This window comes from Euwallacea fornicatus, chromosome 7 (assembly GCF_040115645.1).
Source record: "Euwallacea fornicatus isolate EFF26 chromosome 7, ASM4011564v1, whole genome shotgun sequence".
NCBI lineage: Eukaryota > Metazoa > Arthropoda > Insecta > Coleoptera > Curculionidae > Euwallacea > Euwallacea fornicatus.
The window spans coordinates 101,342-116,626 of record NC_089547.1 but is presented as its reverse complement, the minus strand read 5'-3'; the positions used below and the strand labels follow the sequence as shown (position 1 = coordinate 116,626).

General features: G+C 34.9%; 2 protein-coding genes across 5 annotated transcripts in view; one reads left to right on the top strand and one right to left on the bottom strand.

The window, feature by feature from the left end:
* Window positions 1–14,027, bottom strand: part of shakB (shaking B) — a 56,328-nt gene extending 42,301 nt beyond the window's left edge. The window contains exons 1-3 of the mRNA XM_066283920.1: window positions 13,746–14,027; window positions 10,209–10,342; window positions 542–722 (exon numbers count right to left, since the gene is read on the bottom strand). Coding sequence (XP_066140017.1) covers window positions 542–722; window positions 10,209–10,342; window positions 13,746–13,976 — 546 coding nt within the window. The 5' untranslated portion in view covers window positions 13,977–14,027. The remainder of the gene's footprint in view (window positions 1–541; window positions 723–10,208; window positions 10,343–13,745) is intronic.
* Window positions 1–15,285, top strand: part of LOC136340127 (putative gustatory receptor 28b) — a 287,924-nt gene that overhangs the window by 260,659 nt on the left and 11,980 nt on the right. Inside the window, exons 2-4 of one of the 4 annotated variants that reach the window (XR_010732260.1) lie at window positions 13,464–13,634; window positions 13,693–13,718; window positions 13,776–13,886. The exons of the other annotated variants lie outside the window; for them this stretch is intronic. The gene's annotated coding sequence lies outside the window, so the exon portion shown is untranslated. The remainder of the gene's footprint in view (window positions 1–13,463; window positions 13,635–13,692; window positions 13,719–13,775; window positions 13,887–15,285) is intronic. 4 annotated transcript variants of the gene reach the window in all.

Here is a 15,285-nt window from a genome sequence, read left to right as displayed (position 1 = left end):
TTACAGTCAAAATTAGGGAATCGACCATTTAGATTGGCCTGTTTTGTGGCCCGACATGAACCCTATGGACCACGCTTGCGATATACTTTCCAGAGCTACAAACTTTCAAAGAAATCATCTTAGAACTATCGAAGAGATTGTTATTAACTTCGCAAAAGAATGGCAACGTATTCTTCGAGATCTTAGGGCTACCCTTGTTCAAAGCTCGAAGCGACGTCTTCAAGCTTACGTTGACGCCAGGAGTGGGAGATACACGTTATTCATTTCTTTTTAACTTTAAAAATTGTTTTTATTGTTTAAAATTTACTTGTTAAGTATTATGGCACAAAATAATAGATTTTCAATCGAAACTTATTAATAAATAAATACTTATTATATTCTTGTGCCGCGTAATAAAATATCAAGAACCAAGGAGATGCGCAACTTTTGAAACTATGTGCATTATCGTGGAGGAGGGAGGTTCTGGTAATCTGAGACAACCATTATTAGTGGCTTCTGACGTAATCTTTCCCTTCGAATAATAAATGTAAATTGCTCTTACCTGGAAAAAGAGTATAAAAGCGACCCATTGGTAGTACCTAACTTGCTTAATGGGCCGAGTCCCTGTGAAGAGGACTCCTGGATAATGGGCCTGGTCGGTTATAATTCTATTATTCGCATCAACAACCGTGAAGGTGGAATGAATCCAGCAGAAGGTGTTCAGCACATCTTCTGGAATATCTCTGCAAATTAAAAAAAAGTAGCTGGTTACGCCCTCAAATTACAAAAACTGATTTTTTATGAGCCCAACACTATACTTTTTCTACGGCGAATATATGAAAAATAAAAAAAAATCGCATTTACAGTAAGTGAATCACGGGAATTTAATTAATTACTTAAGTGGCATTAAATTACTGTAATTTTCCAGGCAATCAATTTTGAAATAATTGGAGCTTTAGTTGCTTTTATTTTGCTCTTAATAGATGGTGATAGTAACTGATCAATTTCTTTAAAGGAATTGGCAATTATAAGTTCTTTTCTGGAAACAACTGCAGCAGCTCTGTTTGGAAGTTGGCATCAGAACCTTGTACAATGCTACAGAGACCCCACCTAGAAGAGGTTGTATTTCCAAGATGATGCGAACTTCTCTCGTGTCACTGTTGGATTGTGGAAGAATTCTATAATTAAGTTGCGTTTCATAACCGCTGCAAAAAATCGAACTCGATTTTTTAATGTTGTTGCGACACTTCCTGATAAAATATAACATCAAAACGCTCTTAAAATTTACGATCAGCGATGCGTTAAAATACGCTTATTAATAATTATAGTGCTTCCCAATAGTTGTAATATTATTATTTATGGCCATATTTTCCCCATTTTCTAGGTCACGAAACATTATTGACGGCACCATGTGCCGCATTTTGAAGGAACAATTCGTTGCGATTTAATTTACTGAATAGAAAAAACTTATACGTTATACCCCACAATCGCATAAAAGAAATTACTTTTAAGTTTTTGTCGTAAAATGAAGTCTTAAATCTTCACTCGGCACGAAACAACTCGCTAATGCTTGAAACGTCAATAGAGCCTCGACCTGATCGTCACATCGTTTCTCGCCTAAAGACTCCTCCTCACGTAAAAGCCTCCCGTGAGGGATTGCCAACCTCGCTTTACGGGTTCGCAAATTTCTTTGGCGATAATTTACCTGTCACGCTTATTGTATAGGGCTGTTCGAAGTTTGCTCGATCAGCTTCAGCAAAGATAAACACAGCCTCAACTTTTTCTGCTAACGCGCGAATAACTTACAAATTATTAGCATTTTTACTCTCTACCTGACAATTTATAAAAATAACCAAAAACTATTTGTTAACGCAAAATCTTAAACAAGCAAATTTTTTCATCAATAAACAAGTTTTTTTTTCTTGTTTGTGTACAGGGTGGTCCATGTAAGATAGTCTCCTACTTTGTGTCACAAACCGTAAGATGTAAAAAAAAGTATAATAGAAAAATCATTGAGTTTTTCATCATTTTGTTTTTCAATATTTTCGAAGTTACAGGATGGTCCAGAAAATCGTGCCGTGGCAAAAATACATTTTTTTAAATGGGACACCCTATATTTTTTTACGGATACTAATTCTGTTTGTAACTATAAGTATTTGTTGTTATCGCAAAATATGAAACCTCTTTAGCAATTTTTTAGTCTAATTCAATATAGAGTAACGTTCGAAAGAAAATTAAGTTTTTTTAAATTCTCAACAAGTTCGCATATTATTAATTGACTCGTTTAAAAACTTGTTCAGTTAAAAGCCAAGAATCGTTCTATTAAATTATATTTTTAATTTTTGAGAAATTTTATTCAAAGTATGACAAAAATATCCGATGTTTTCACCATTCAAGTGCTTTAACTCGATTTTTTTAAGGGACATACTGTATCTTTTTTAAATGAATTTTTCTCAGAATTCACTTTCAAATGATATATGTATATCATTTGTTTTTCTCAATTTATAGCTCTTTTTCTCTAAAAAGAATCGATAGATTTTAAATCGCATTATACACTCACTTTCACATGAAATGCACCACCCAGTAATACTAATAATTAAGTCTTGTAACTTTGGCAAAATAATGCTTCATAATGGAGTATCAAATGATCAGACTTTCAGTAAAAAGATATCACATTTATTAATTAAAAAATTAATAATGAGTGACATCGCCTCGTACGGCAATGCAAGCACGTACTCTTCGCGGCATGCTTTGCAACAAATGATCAATATCCTCCTGAGGTATTTGATTCCATGCTACCTCAAGATGATGTCGTAGGTCATCCACATTGTTTGGAGGCCTCGGTAAATTTCGAAGACGGCGACTCATCTTGTCCCAAAGATGTTCGATGGGCGATAGGTCCGGTGACCGTGCAGGCCAAAGCAGTATTTCCAATTGTGCTTCTTTCAGGTATTGTCCAGTAATGTTCGCACTATGTGATCTTGCATTATCCTGTTGGAAAATGCCATTTGGTAAAGTTTGCATGAATGGTACTAATACTGGCCTCAGAACATTGTTAATGTAGCGACGTGAGTTTAGAGTGCTTGGAATGTACACAAGAGAAGATCTTCGACCAACACATATCGCACTCCAGACCATAACACAAGGTGTTAAAGCTGTGTGGCGCCTTTCACAAAATTGGACATTTCTTCTTTCACCTCGGTATTGTCTGACTCTTCTACGACCATCATTGATCCATAAACAAAATCGCGACTCGTCACTGAAAACGATATTGTTCCACTCATGACTCCAATCAACTCGTTCTTGACACCAGGCCAATCTGAAAGCTTGGTGTTGGGCGGTTAGCGGCAGTCGTGGATTTGGGCGGTATGAATGCAGGCCTATCTGAAAACAATCAGACTTTTTCGGGAATGCCAAATGTCGGCAATAAACTATAACGAAAGGGTATCATAACCCTGGAAACTTTCCCATAATGGTGTCCCTTGAAGTAGTTTATTGCCGATAGAAAAGGGATTTGCACTGTAAAGTTTTTTCCAAGAATCCCATTGCAGTACATCTGTGATGTTGGTTGCAATTATCCATAGTCGTAGAAAAGGTTGTAAACCCTGGTGATTTAAAAAAAAACCGACTAGAAGCAAACAAGGGACCAATCCCTGGTACCGCGGAGGACGTCCAATTCCAGTAATTCAATAAAGGGTCGTTTCCGTTTGACAAGGGAAGGGTAGTGGGAACTGACTGTTGAGGCTTCCACCCACTTTTTTAGTCAGTTCACAGTAGACCTCATCAGAGATTAACAATTCGTAAAAAGTCTAAAGTTGCCCTTGAAATCATCAGACACCAATTACTTGTCAACACCTTTAAGCTAAGAACTTTGTTAATATACAAATTCAAAAAGTCAATCAAGCAATTCAATTCAACTCAGATTCTTTCGGTCTGACAAAAACGAGAGTGATCCTTCGGAAACAAAAGGTTTAGAACTAGCCGCGGAAGCGGAACCCACTAACTACTACGTTGTCCAGGGGAATTACATAATTCCCCCCGAGACACAGGCCAAAAGACGAAATTCTTTTGTAAACTGTCGCCATCGACACCCGACGATTTAGAGTTCCCATCCAATCTACTGCAACAGCCTGTTTGTTTGAAATCGATCACCAATGGCCATCCATCTAAGAAGTCGATCTTCACGTGCATTGCTGTTACGGGGAAGACGTCCAGCTGGACGATGCTGCTGAACTCTTTCTTCACACCATGAAGACCATATTATCGCAATCGTGATGTGGTTCCGATTCATTCTTCGGGCAATCTCACGAAAAGAAAGTTCACCCTCCTTCGTGCCGACAATTCACCCTCTATCAAAATCCGAAACGTGGGAAAAATTTCGACGCTGTCTCACTGGGTGCATTTTAAGATGTCTTGTTCACAGCTCAACAATAAAATAAACTGATATTTCCATGTAAATATTATTTTAACAGACAACAGAACAAATCGCTCTGAGACTCATCACTAAAATAAGACATCCTGATAATCCTCTGCACAACCCCTCCACACAATTACTATACGAGCGTACGAACATGACAAAAATAACGGACAGACTATCACAAATACAGACAAAATGGAAAAACAACCGACACAACTGGACAATACTTAACCCACTTTGCCTCAGACGACAAACACGACATTCCCACTTTCTCTCCCCTTCTAATACGTTGCACGAAGAACTGAGTGAAGATATACAATAATATATTTTTTTTTTTTACATCTCCAAATGTATACCGTTTTGACCACTCTTTGTGTAGACTTAGGCACTTGGCTATGTAACAAGGGCAGAAAGACCAGTAGATTATATATATTATTTTATTTATTCACAATTGAATAAAAAATCTAAAAGGTCAATGACAAAAAACCCACTAGCATTCTTTCTTTTTTACTGAAAGTCTGATCATTTGATACTCCATTATGAAGCATTGTTTTGCCCAAGTTACAAGACTTAATTATTAGTATTACTGGGTGGTGCATTTCATGTGAAAGTGAGTGTATCATTAAATAGAGCTTTGAAATACCTTTAACCTGAAGTATCACTCGATTCATGCTGCAATTAAAAAAAAATTGGCCTTTTTACTCCACTGCCGGTATAAACAGCATTTAGCGCAATAAACAGAAATCAAAATATTGTATTTTTGTCCTATTTAATGCTGCCTTTCAATTGTAAAATAGTAATAATTTGTCAAAATGATGACATGGGAGCAATTTAGAGCCGCACTGTGCACAATTATACGTACTAAGTAATTGTAAGATAATGGAAATTGGCATGTTTACCCTTCCTAGCAATGTCGTTAAGACAGGCACGAATATACAGTTTCGTGGTAGATTTCAAAGACTTGACGTTAATACATGTTCCACCTAATTTTGCAATGCATGACAATATTATTCAGCAAACAAGGCGTTTTGCCTGTTGCGCATGTGGGAATTAAATAAAATTTACTAAAAACGGAAATATTACTGGTCATACCACCAAATTTTTTTACTTCCCGCAAAGTAGATAATTTTATCTTAAGTTAACTTAACTTAAATTAACGTGAATTAACTTAACAATATTTTTTTGTAATGTTAAAATTCTTCTGAAGCTTCCGGAGAGCGATTTTTTTTCCATTTTGCGCCAATTTAAATTAAAAAAACAAGAACGCGACATTAAAACTTCAATGAGAAGAGGCCACTTCCGCGTCTCATTGAAATTTAAAACATTTTCGCTCCAAGAACAAAGAAAACGTAAACGAGAATATATTATTACAGCTCTTAACACCTCAAGTAAATACTTTCAAACAGAATGCAAATAATGATTTTTCAAAATTCTGTTACTCCTCGAAGACGGCAACATATTCAAAAATCACTTAAGGTCCTACAAATCAAACAGTTAAAAAAAAAATTGATACCTTAAACGGGCAATAAATCATTCCAATTATAAAACTGTAACTGTTCTCTGTAATAATAATTCTATTTGGGGAAGAGGAGCCCGAAATGAAGGAAAATGAATTGAATTATGACCAATAAAGATTAGTGAGCAATTAATCGTTTTGATTGCCACAATTTGAACTTTTTTACGTTTCTCTGTCGAAATAGGTCAGCAAATACCTTGAGATTTTATGGGGACTGAAACGTATCATGGGGGCACGTCACAGCTTGAAAAAATTTAGACGAGAGGTAGCTTTCCATGAAATCTGAGACGCTCATCACATGCTTGAGAAATTTTTAGTTCATGACTTGATTAGCGCTGAACACGGTAGCTACGATTCCGTAACATACGATGAATTTTACAACGGTGTATCGCGATACTCATTGTTAACACTGGATGTAAATACACACAAGGAAAAAGGTTTATGGTATTGAAAGTGAACATCCAAATTTAAACAGTCGTAAACTTTGCTAAAGATATAATCTTCACAGCTCTTTCATAGGCAAAGACCTATACAAGGTGTTTCAGATTTTCACCGGGAAAATTTAACAGGCGATAGAACTCGGACAAAAAATGAGAAAAGTTCATATGAACTTGAACGTTTTAGAGCTTCATTAGCGAAATACAGGGTGTCGAAGTTCAGTTTAAAAAAAAAATCCTCAGCGGCCCATAGTTTTCAGATATCAACTTGAATTTTTGCAGGTACACTGCTATTTAATATCTACGCTATTGGATATGGGGTTTAGAAAATAATCACACACAAGATACTTCTATGCTGCTTTTATTTATTGCAGTCAGAAGGCACGCCCGTGTTGTCGCTATCAAAGTTCCTCAAGAACTAACTATCCAAAGGATTTTTAAGTTTCCATTCTTTTACAATTAGGGACCTCTACTTTAGGCACCCTCTGATTTATCACCACGGCCATGTGTTTCTTTTTACACTTCTTTCTGGACAATGCAGGTAGAGTCATAAATTTAATAAACTAGACTCTTCAAAGAAGTAAAATATTAGAGGACATGAAACTATTGAATTTTGGACAAGTTTGATTTTTACCAGAAATCCAACATACGCGATTTGAATTTGCAAGTCGCAGTGGAAATCTACAGGATGCTACTCTATCGGGGGTCAAGTCTCATTTTACTATCCAAAACTTTTTTGTGGGGCACTGCTGATCTTCGGTGGCCTATGTTTCGAATTTCTTGTTCGATTTAGAAACTTTTTTGCCTCGTAGATTTTTTCGCATTTGTTACCATTTTCCCGCCATTTGCAAAGTTGCCTGCAAAAGCACACCAATTTTACATTATTTTTAATTGTCCGGCAAGTCCTTACAACTAATTAACTATTTTAAAGAGGCATTTAAGCAATTTCATGTAGATCGAAACAGATTTTCACAGTGACTTATTAAAGCAAATAGCGTAAATTCTCAATAGTGGTGTATTTGCAAAAATTCAAGTTGATATTTGAAAAACACAGGGAGCTGAGAGAGATTTTTTTTTAATCTGAAATTTTAACATCCAGTATTTCAAAAAGGAAGCTTTAAAATATACAAGTTCAAATTAACTTTTCTCATTATTTTTCCAAGTTCTACTGTCTGTTAAATTTTCCCGATGAAAATATCCTGTATACAGGGCATTTCAAATTCGACCGTTACCATTAGACTCTCGCAAACTAGACGAGGTATGAAGAAGTTTAAATGGGGGCAAAACTGCGCAATTTAGTTCTTGACCAAGTTCCGTTTTCAAAATTTGAATTTTCTAAGCACTTCCGAAGACTGACGAAAACTAAAAATTGGAAATTTAATAAAATTTTTAGCGTTACTCGGCGAAAAAGACCAGAACCACAAGCACATTTTCATTTCCACTTTTGTTCAGCTACACGATGACTCTTTGAGATTTGCCATCCGATGTTTCATTTTCCGACCACCATCATCGTCTTTATTTTTTCTAACAGATGCCACATGGAATTTTTCAACAGAAAAATAGTCGAAGAGGAGTACCTTTAATGTCATTGAAGGCAAACTCTTTGGGTCGCCCACTACAGGGGCGACAAAAAAGCAATGAGAACGTGACGTAGTCTATCGAGAACAAGTGGCTAAATCGTCCTATTTTTAGAAGATTTTTGTTACTGTTTATTAAAAATCCACTAAGGCCCGATTTCTTAAACTCCTGATAATTTTGCCGGCAGAGTAATATCCATATCAATGACGAGATCAGAGCAGAACTTTGGGTCAATTTTCCCATTTCCATGGAAATTGCCTTGCTGGCAAAATTATCATGAATGTGAAGACCCAGGCCTAAACGGAAAGGACAGTTCAATGCTCCTGATACTAGTAAAACCGCGTTGCAGTCAGAAGCTATATTAAAAATAGGTCTTTGGCACAGTTTCGGGAACGAACTGTATTCACATAAAAGAAACCGATACGTCTAAGTTCCAAATTAATAACGGTGTGGGAAGTTGTGGCTAGATGTCACTAGTGGATGTAGATATAAAAAATAAGTAGAGAAAAAAGTGATTTTTGATAATGTTTTGATCCGCTGCTTAACATAATGAAATATCTGACGCATTTAATGCTAAAAGTACCCTTACAGAATGACCATGCTCTTGAAAAAGATACACTATGGAACTTCTAGATCAATTGTGTTAACGTTAGCTTTAACATTACGGTTTACGTTTTCGGTTGCGTTAGGGTGGCTGGTTTGTTGTGTATTATTATCATCATTATTATTATTTTGGAGATTTGAACTGAAGAAATTTGTTCATAATTAATTCTTGAGAGAAATATCAAAGTGAAGAGAATAGTTCACAAAAGCCGAAATTCTTCAATCTGCAACCATGGAATTTTGCCCCACTTCGCAACCATATCTCCCTTCAGTGACGTCTAGTTACATATCTCCCCCCCCCTTACGTCATGAAGATTTTACTAATAACAACCACAAACACAATCGCGAGATTCATCCAAATTACCTTACTGATACAGCCCTCGCGCAACGACTAAACCGCTCTAACGCTAACGTTAACGCTATTGATCTAGAATTCCCACGGTGTGTCTGTTACCGCCAAAGCTCGAAAGCCATTAATGTGCGGAATCAAGAGTTTTTCGCATTTTAACTAGGTAAAGTATGGGCATTAGCCTATCGTTAAAGCTCAAAAATGTGTTTAGTTTAGTTGAGATTAGCTTAAAAAGAGTGAAGTTTACAGCGGGGAATATGGGGATGGTAGAGAGAGGGGGGATATGGTCAAGAGTGAGGAGGAGTAGAATGCGGTAACAGGAATACTGAGTAACATAATGAAGAGAAGGGAAAAAGAGGGGAGAGAGAAAATGCAGAGAGAGATTACAGAGGGAATAAACTGGACTGGACACCAGTTTTATTGCAAGGTGAGGAGTTCTGGAAAAATACCAGAAAAGAGGAGTCCAGAAGGAGGAAACGCAAAGTTTCTTTAGATTAGACTTTAGATATCAGAAAATAAAGAAATAATATTATGTTAATTGAAGCACGCAAAAATATTCTCGTTTTTCCAGCAAAAATCCTATTTTCACTCTAAAGAGTACTTTGTAGGTAATGGGAAAAGATTACCAAGGTAATTTGAGAAATGAAACAATTTTCGGCACATTAACAAATCACCCTAATTAATCTGCACGTCACCTAGATAATCTGCAGAATGACTGATTTCCGCACTTTTACGATAGCTCATTTACTCTTTGGTTACCTTATTATACAAAGACAAAGAAGACCTTCTGGCTCAAAGAAGAGACATTAAAAGGCCCGAAATTCCGGGATCCTGGCTATGAACATGAATCAATATCCAGATCTGAAGCCCGAAAATGTGTTAAAAAAATGTCGTTGATTTTAAGAATTCATCACTCATAACGATCTACATGGTGAATCAAGTAAGATGAGTTGGTGGCGATTTGATGGAAGTAGTTGCTAGAGACCTAGGAGCCCTGAAGAAGTTCTGAAAATGGCATTGTCGATTATGAAAAATGCGCCAAAATTCGAAGAATTTACTCGAGCGGTTCATCCGAAATAAGTCATCATCGAGGATTACGGTTTTCACATAACATTTTGGGAACCCCTGTAGTGAACTCCCACTGCGTGCTGAAGTCAATCGTGTGCCAAATTTGTGTAGTTTAATTTATGAGAAAGCTGTTAATGATTAATGATTTCGCCAGCATGAGACTATATTATCTTACACACAGTTACGTGATTTTTTGTTTAATACCTAATTCTAGCTATAATTTCAAAACCTATATTGGAACCACACTTTAGTTCGACTTACCTTGTATGAATGCAGTCAATAGGGTTCCCAACGTACTGCCTGGTGGTTACCAAGACAGTGAAGGTCATGAGAACCACAACAGTTGCTTTGGTATGCAATCGAAAGATGATGGAGTCTGTTGTAAGGGCATTAGTCTGCAAAACTAACTTTTATATTTCATGATCATATTTAAAATCCTTCTCAACATTAACTTCTACCAATTAATCTCGCTGACCGAAAGGCTTGACCTAAACCCCTCAATTTCTTGGCATCAGGTCTATGAGGCCTTTGTAGAACGCAAAATAAATAAACGGTAATCATGGAAATTTACGTTTCAATTCTTCATTTTAGCTAGAAAATATAAATAAACATGAGGCTGATTTATCGACGGCTATTCTAAAGCATAATTATATTTATAATTACCGTTTACTACAAGATTGCTTAAACTACTGGCCAAGAACGTACGTTAAACTTTAATGTGTTATGAAATTTGCTTAAATAAATAATGGTGCTAGATGTGCTCTGGACGAAATTTACCGTAATTACATTATTGCTAATTATTAATAATCAATTGAAAATAATGAGAAAACAACTTCGCTTCTGAAGATGCCACCATCTGCGAAGGTCAGCAACCATTAGTAAAGTCTAAAGCGAGGGATAAAAGTATTGGCACACCACGATTTCTAAAGTTAAATTACTTATTTTAACAGGTTTAAACATAATGACAAAAACTAAAATGAAATATTTAGTACTGCTAATCATAAAGTAAACTTCCTGACAAAAACATACATATATTAACATATAGAGTACTTTTAGCTGAATGCCTATTAGATGTATTTAAAGATCCATGAAAGCTAGAAAATCACAATTTGGTAAGAGCCCTTTGAGCCAAAGATTTATTGATTGAAGATATTTTCGAAATGATGGCACTTCTGGGAGTATCGGATATGTTTCTTTATGACTCCATATTGAATTTGCAATCAACTTTATGTAACATATTGCTAAACTAAAATGTTACCTTTCAGGAAAAAAAATTGTTTTGGGGCAATATTAGTAAAAATCTGTTAAAAAAAATATACCTGAACTAACCAAGATAAAACAGTAAAATGTTGCAATTAAAAAATCAAAACCCCGCCCTTAATTCTTCTTAATTTAATTTTCTGATAGTCATCTACAGGACGGTATGCAAAATAAACTAAACCAGGCCAATACAAAAACTTTGAAAACTCATTTTTTTTCAAATGGGACACCCCATATTTTAATACATGGGTTAAAATGCCATTAAATTCTCCATTCAAGCATCATTTTTTTTTATTCTTACATAAAACAAATTTTGAGTTATTTAAGTTTTGACCAGATGTACTTTCTAGAAAATAATGTTTAGAAGCAAATGGCGGACATTTTGAACATTTATTAAAATATTTCGTTGACATGTAGTTAAGGACATTACAGCACCAAGCAAATATGTCTTGACTATATATTTTTTGTTTTTTAAATTCGAAAATTCAAACAACTCGAGAAAATTCTTATGTAAGAATAAGAACTTCTTACACGACTTTCTGCAAAATGAAATGGCCTTTTAAACCACATAATAAAACACGGGACGTCCCGTTTGAAGGAAATGACTTTTTGGCATTTTTGAGTTTGCCTAGTTCAATTTATTTTGCAGACCACCCTATAAATAATTATTAACATTTAACCTGAGAAGATAATTGCGTCAGGTGTTAACTTTTTGTTGGCAAAATTTTGTTGTTCTACTTTTGTTAGTTTCACTATAACAAATTTTATTACAAAGAAGATTTTTGTTAATTTTGACATAAAAAAAATTTTATCTCCGAAAGTTGATATTTTAGGTTATCAGTGTGTCATATAAAGTTGATCTGAAACTCAACATAGAATTATAAAAGAAAATAAAAATAATCGTCGTTCCATTAAAAATAACAAAATGTTTAATAAATTTTCGATATTTCCGGAGCTGCTGCTGTTTTAAAAGTATTTTCAAGCAATCAATTATTACATCCAAAAATATTGGACCCAAACAGCTGTATACCGAATCGTGATTTTCTACCTTTGGTGGTTTTCTAAATAGTTCTAGTGGGCACTCAGGTGAAAACACCATATATATGAAAAGAAACGTAATTTACAAAAGATGAAATGAAACACAGACAATCTATGAACGAAAGTATTGGCACACATAAGAATAATATTTTCTGGAGTATTTATCGTCGAGAAAAAATAAAATTAAAAAAAAATGTTTTTATAACCATTTAGAGGGCACAAACATTAAACATTTACAATGCATATTAGTCAGTTTATTTTTATATCACAGGGGCACAAGGTCGAAAAACCATTATTTCTAAGCGAAAAATAATTATAAATATAAAAAAGGGTAAATCCTATTCGGTTATTGCCAATATAATAAAGAAAAGCCGTTTTAAAGCACAAAGTGTACTAAATGGAATTTGAAAATGTCTATAGCTTTCTACATAAACTTCGATTTGGGCAACCAAGAAAACTGCCTGCTTGAGAAGAAAGGAGAACAGTGAAAAAAATACAACTCAAGCTTTAAAGAATTGCCTCAAAAATTACTGTTGCATTAGGAGAAAAAAGGTCATAAAAATATTAACTCTAAATCAATATGCAGAAACCTTCAACGTGCTGGGTATAAACCTATAGTAGCCAAAAGTAAGACTTGTCTTAACAAAATAAATTTCAATTTATTTTCCTAATATTTTTAATAAATAAAATTTTACTAAAAAAAAATTACTCCCAAATTGCCAGACTTTAATCCTATTGAAAAGCTTTCAAGTGAACTGGTAAAAAGTTTAAGAAAACATCAATTTCGAATAAATTGGAATCTAAATAAATTTTGCAGAAAGAATGGAACAATATTGATGCAGGTTTTACTCAGAAATTATTCAATGTCAAAACGACTAATGAAAATTATTAAAAAAAGTTTTCCAACAAAACACTAATTATGATTATTTTTTGTTAAATTATTAATCTATACTTTCTTCCATAGATTTTTTTATGCTTAATTTAATCAAAAAATGTTCTTTTCCATATAAATAATTTTTTGTTAGAAAATCTACTTCATGAAAAAAACGATTAAATATTTATTTGTCGATTCTATCATTAGTTTAAAATCTGTAAAAATGAGTCATTCTGTATTACAAATGCTGCTATGTCAACACTTTTGCTCCTTACTGTATTTTGTCCGACCAATAATGTACGTGAAATTTAGATGCCCATTCCTCATCACCTTAATTTCTTCAGATATCATGGAAAAACAAATAATACCATGAATCATCGCTCCTGTCCCGGTCTACAACTCAAAAGAAGCAGATGGGAACTTTCATATTCTTAACACAAACAAACGGTTTTTTCCTATGAAGGCTGCTCTATTTTTGCGTTTTCTTTGACGCTAATGCCCACTGATTTTTTATCGTAAATATTTAGACTTTTCCTTGGATATAAGTTAATTAAAACAACTTCCACCATTAAGAAGCATGCCGAAGCCAAGAATTTAAGGTAACAGACCTCACAATATGCACCGACCTGAGTTAAGGTATAGAAACTCCTTAATAGGTCCATCACTCTAAAGGTCTCGTCCCCGGATCGTCTTCTGCGAAGTGACAAAGGGAATGGGGGTGGTTTTCTCCCGGTGATTTTGGCCCTCAAGGAGGATTGGTGGTGTGGGTGAGTTTTATAGGATGGTCGTTTTCCAATGCCGCATGAAACGCTGCTGTGTTCCAGTTTGAATCTACCCATTTGGGAGTTGATCTGCATGGGTAGGGGGGCATTATTGTGTTTTTTCTTGATGATTATTATCTAAAAATACTAAACTGCATTAAATGCTGCCCGTATGTTAAAGTCTAATCGCACTGATTGAAACCAAGTGGTTGCCATATGATGGAAGTATTTTTAACATTGGATGATTGCAACGTAAAGTTTGGGAACCTTGTTTGTTGTGCAGCTTATAGAATGGGTGATAGAAACAGATATCGCTTGGTGTAGGGAACACTACTTTCTCTGATCGCCGTGCGAAAGAAAATGTTCAAATATTTATGTAATAGCGATGTTATTTTTAGGTCCTTATTGACCTAGAAAATTGGTTTCTAAGTGCTAAAAAAAATCATAAAACCGACCTTTATAAATAATTCCGCTGAGGTAAATCCCAACATAAAACACAGATAAGTCAACATCTTAACTCGAATAAATATCACAATATCTATTAGATGATACTATTAATAACGTGGGTGTCCGTTTCTGGAGCTCAACCATGTGGATCTCTCTAACCATAAAAGATACAAAGTACGTTGAATTGGGGCAAAATTGAGCAATTTAGAGTGCAAAAGAATGAAGTTTCAATATTTGAAAAATTCCGATGATTTCCTTAGAAATTCGAAAAAAGCTTAAATTTTAACAAAACATTTTTGTTTTTTCCTCAGCTCATCTGACAAAGTAACTCACTTCGTTATTCCACCTTTTCTTCCTCTACAGTGTGGCGATATAATATTCAAAATCCGACGTTTCGATTTTCGACAACTACCATCAACTTCGCTTTTTACCAGCGGGAGTCATTTTGAATTTTCACTTTTTGAATTTTTTATCGCGATGATACATCGCATGAGCCATGTAGTCATCAGAACGTCTTATTTTATTATCATATCTGATACATCATCTTACGTAAGGACGCGTGGCACCATAAGCAAGTGGGGCCCCAGCGATGAGGAAGAACATAAAGCCGCTTAACCAAGCGGTCAACTGTATCGTCCTCCTTCATAATTGTTTGAGTTGCCCAATGTTGCAAGTCGGATTGTTTGTGTATTACTTCTGAAGTGAAATGAAGTGTTTGTTAAACAATTGTGCAAATAAAAGAGCTTAATTCGTGCTTGGATTTAGCCTTGCAGATTGGTGAGAATATAAAAAAATCTGTTTTTGCAACGAGTTGGGAGTAACAACACACGAAACAAATAAATAAAGAAAATTATAAGGGATGATCGAAGGTTTCACCCTTCACTTTTCAGCATAGCTTTTGTTTTTTTTTTTAATTTTGCTTTAAACTTCAGACGTCCCTTCTTTTTATTTCGGTCCT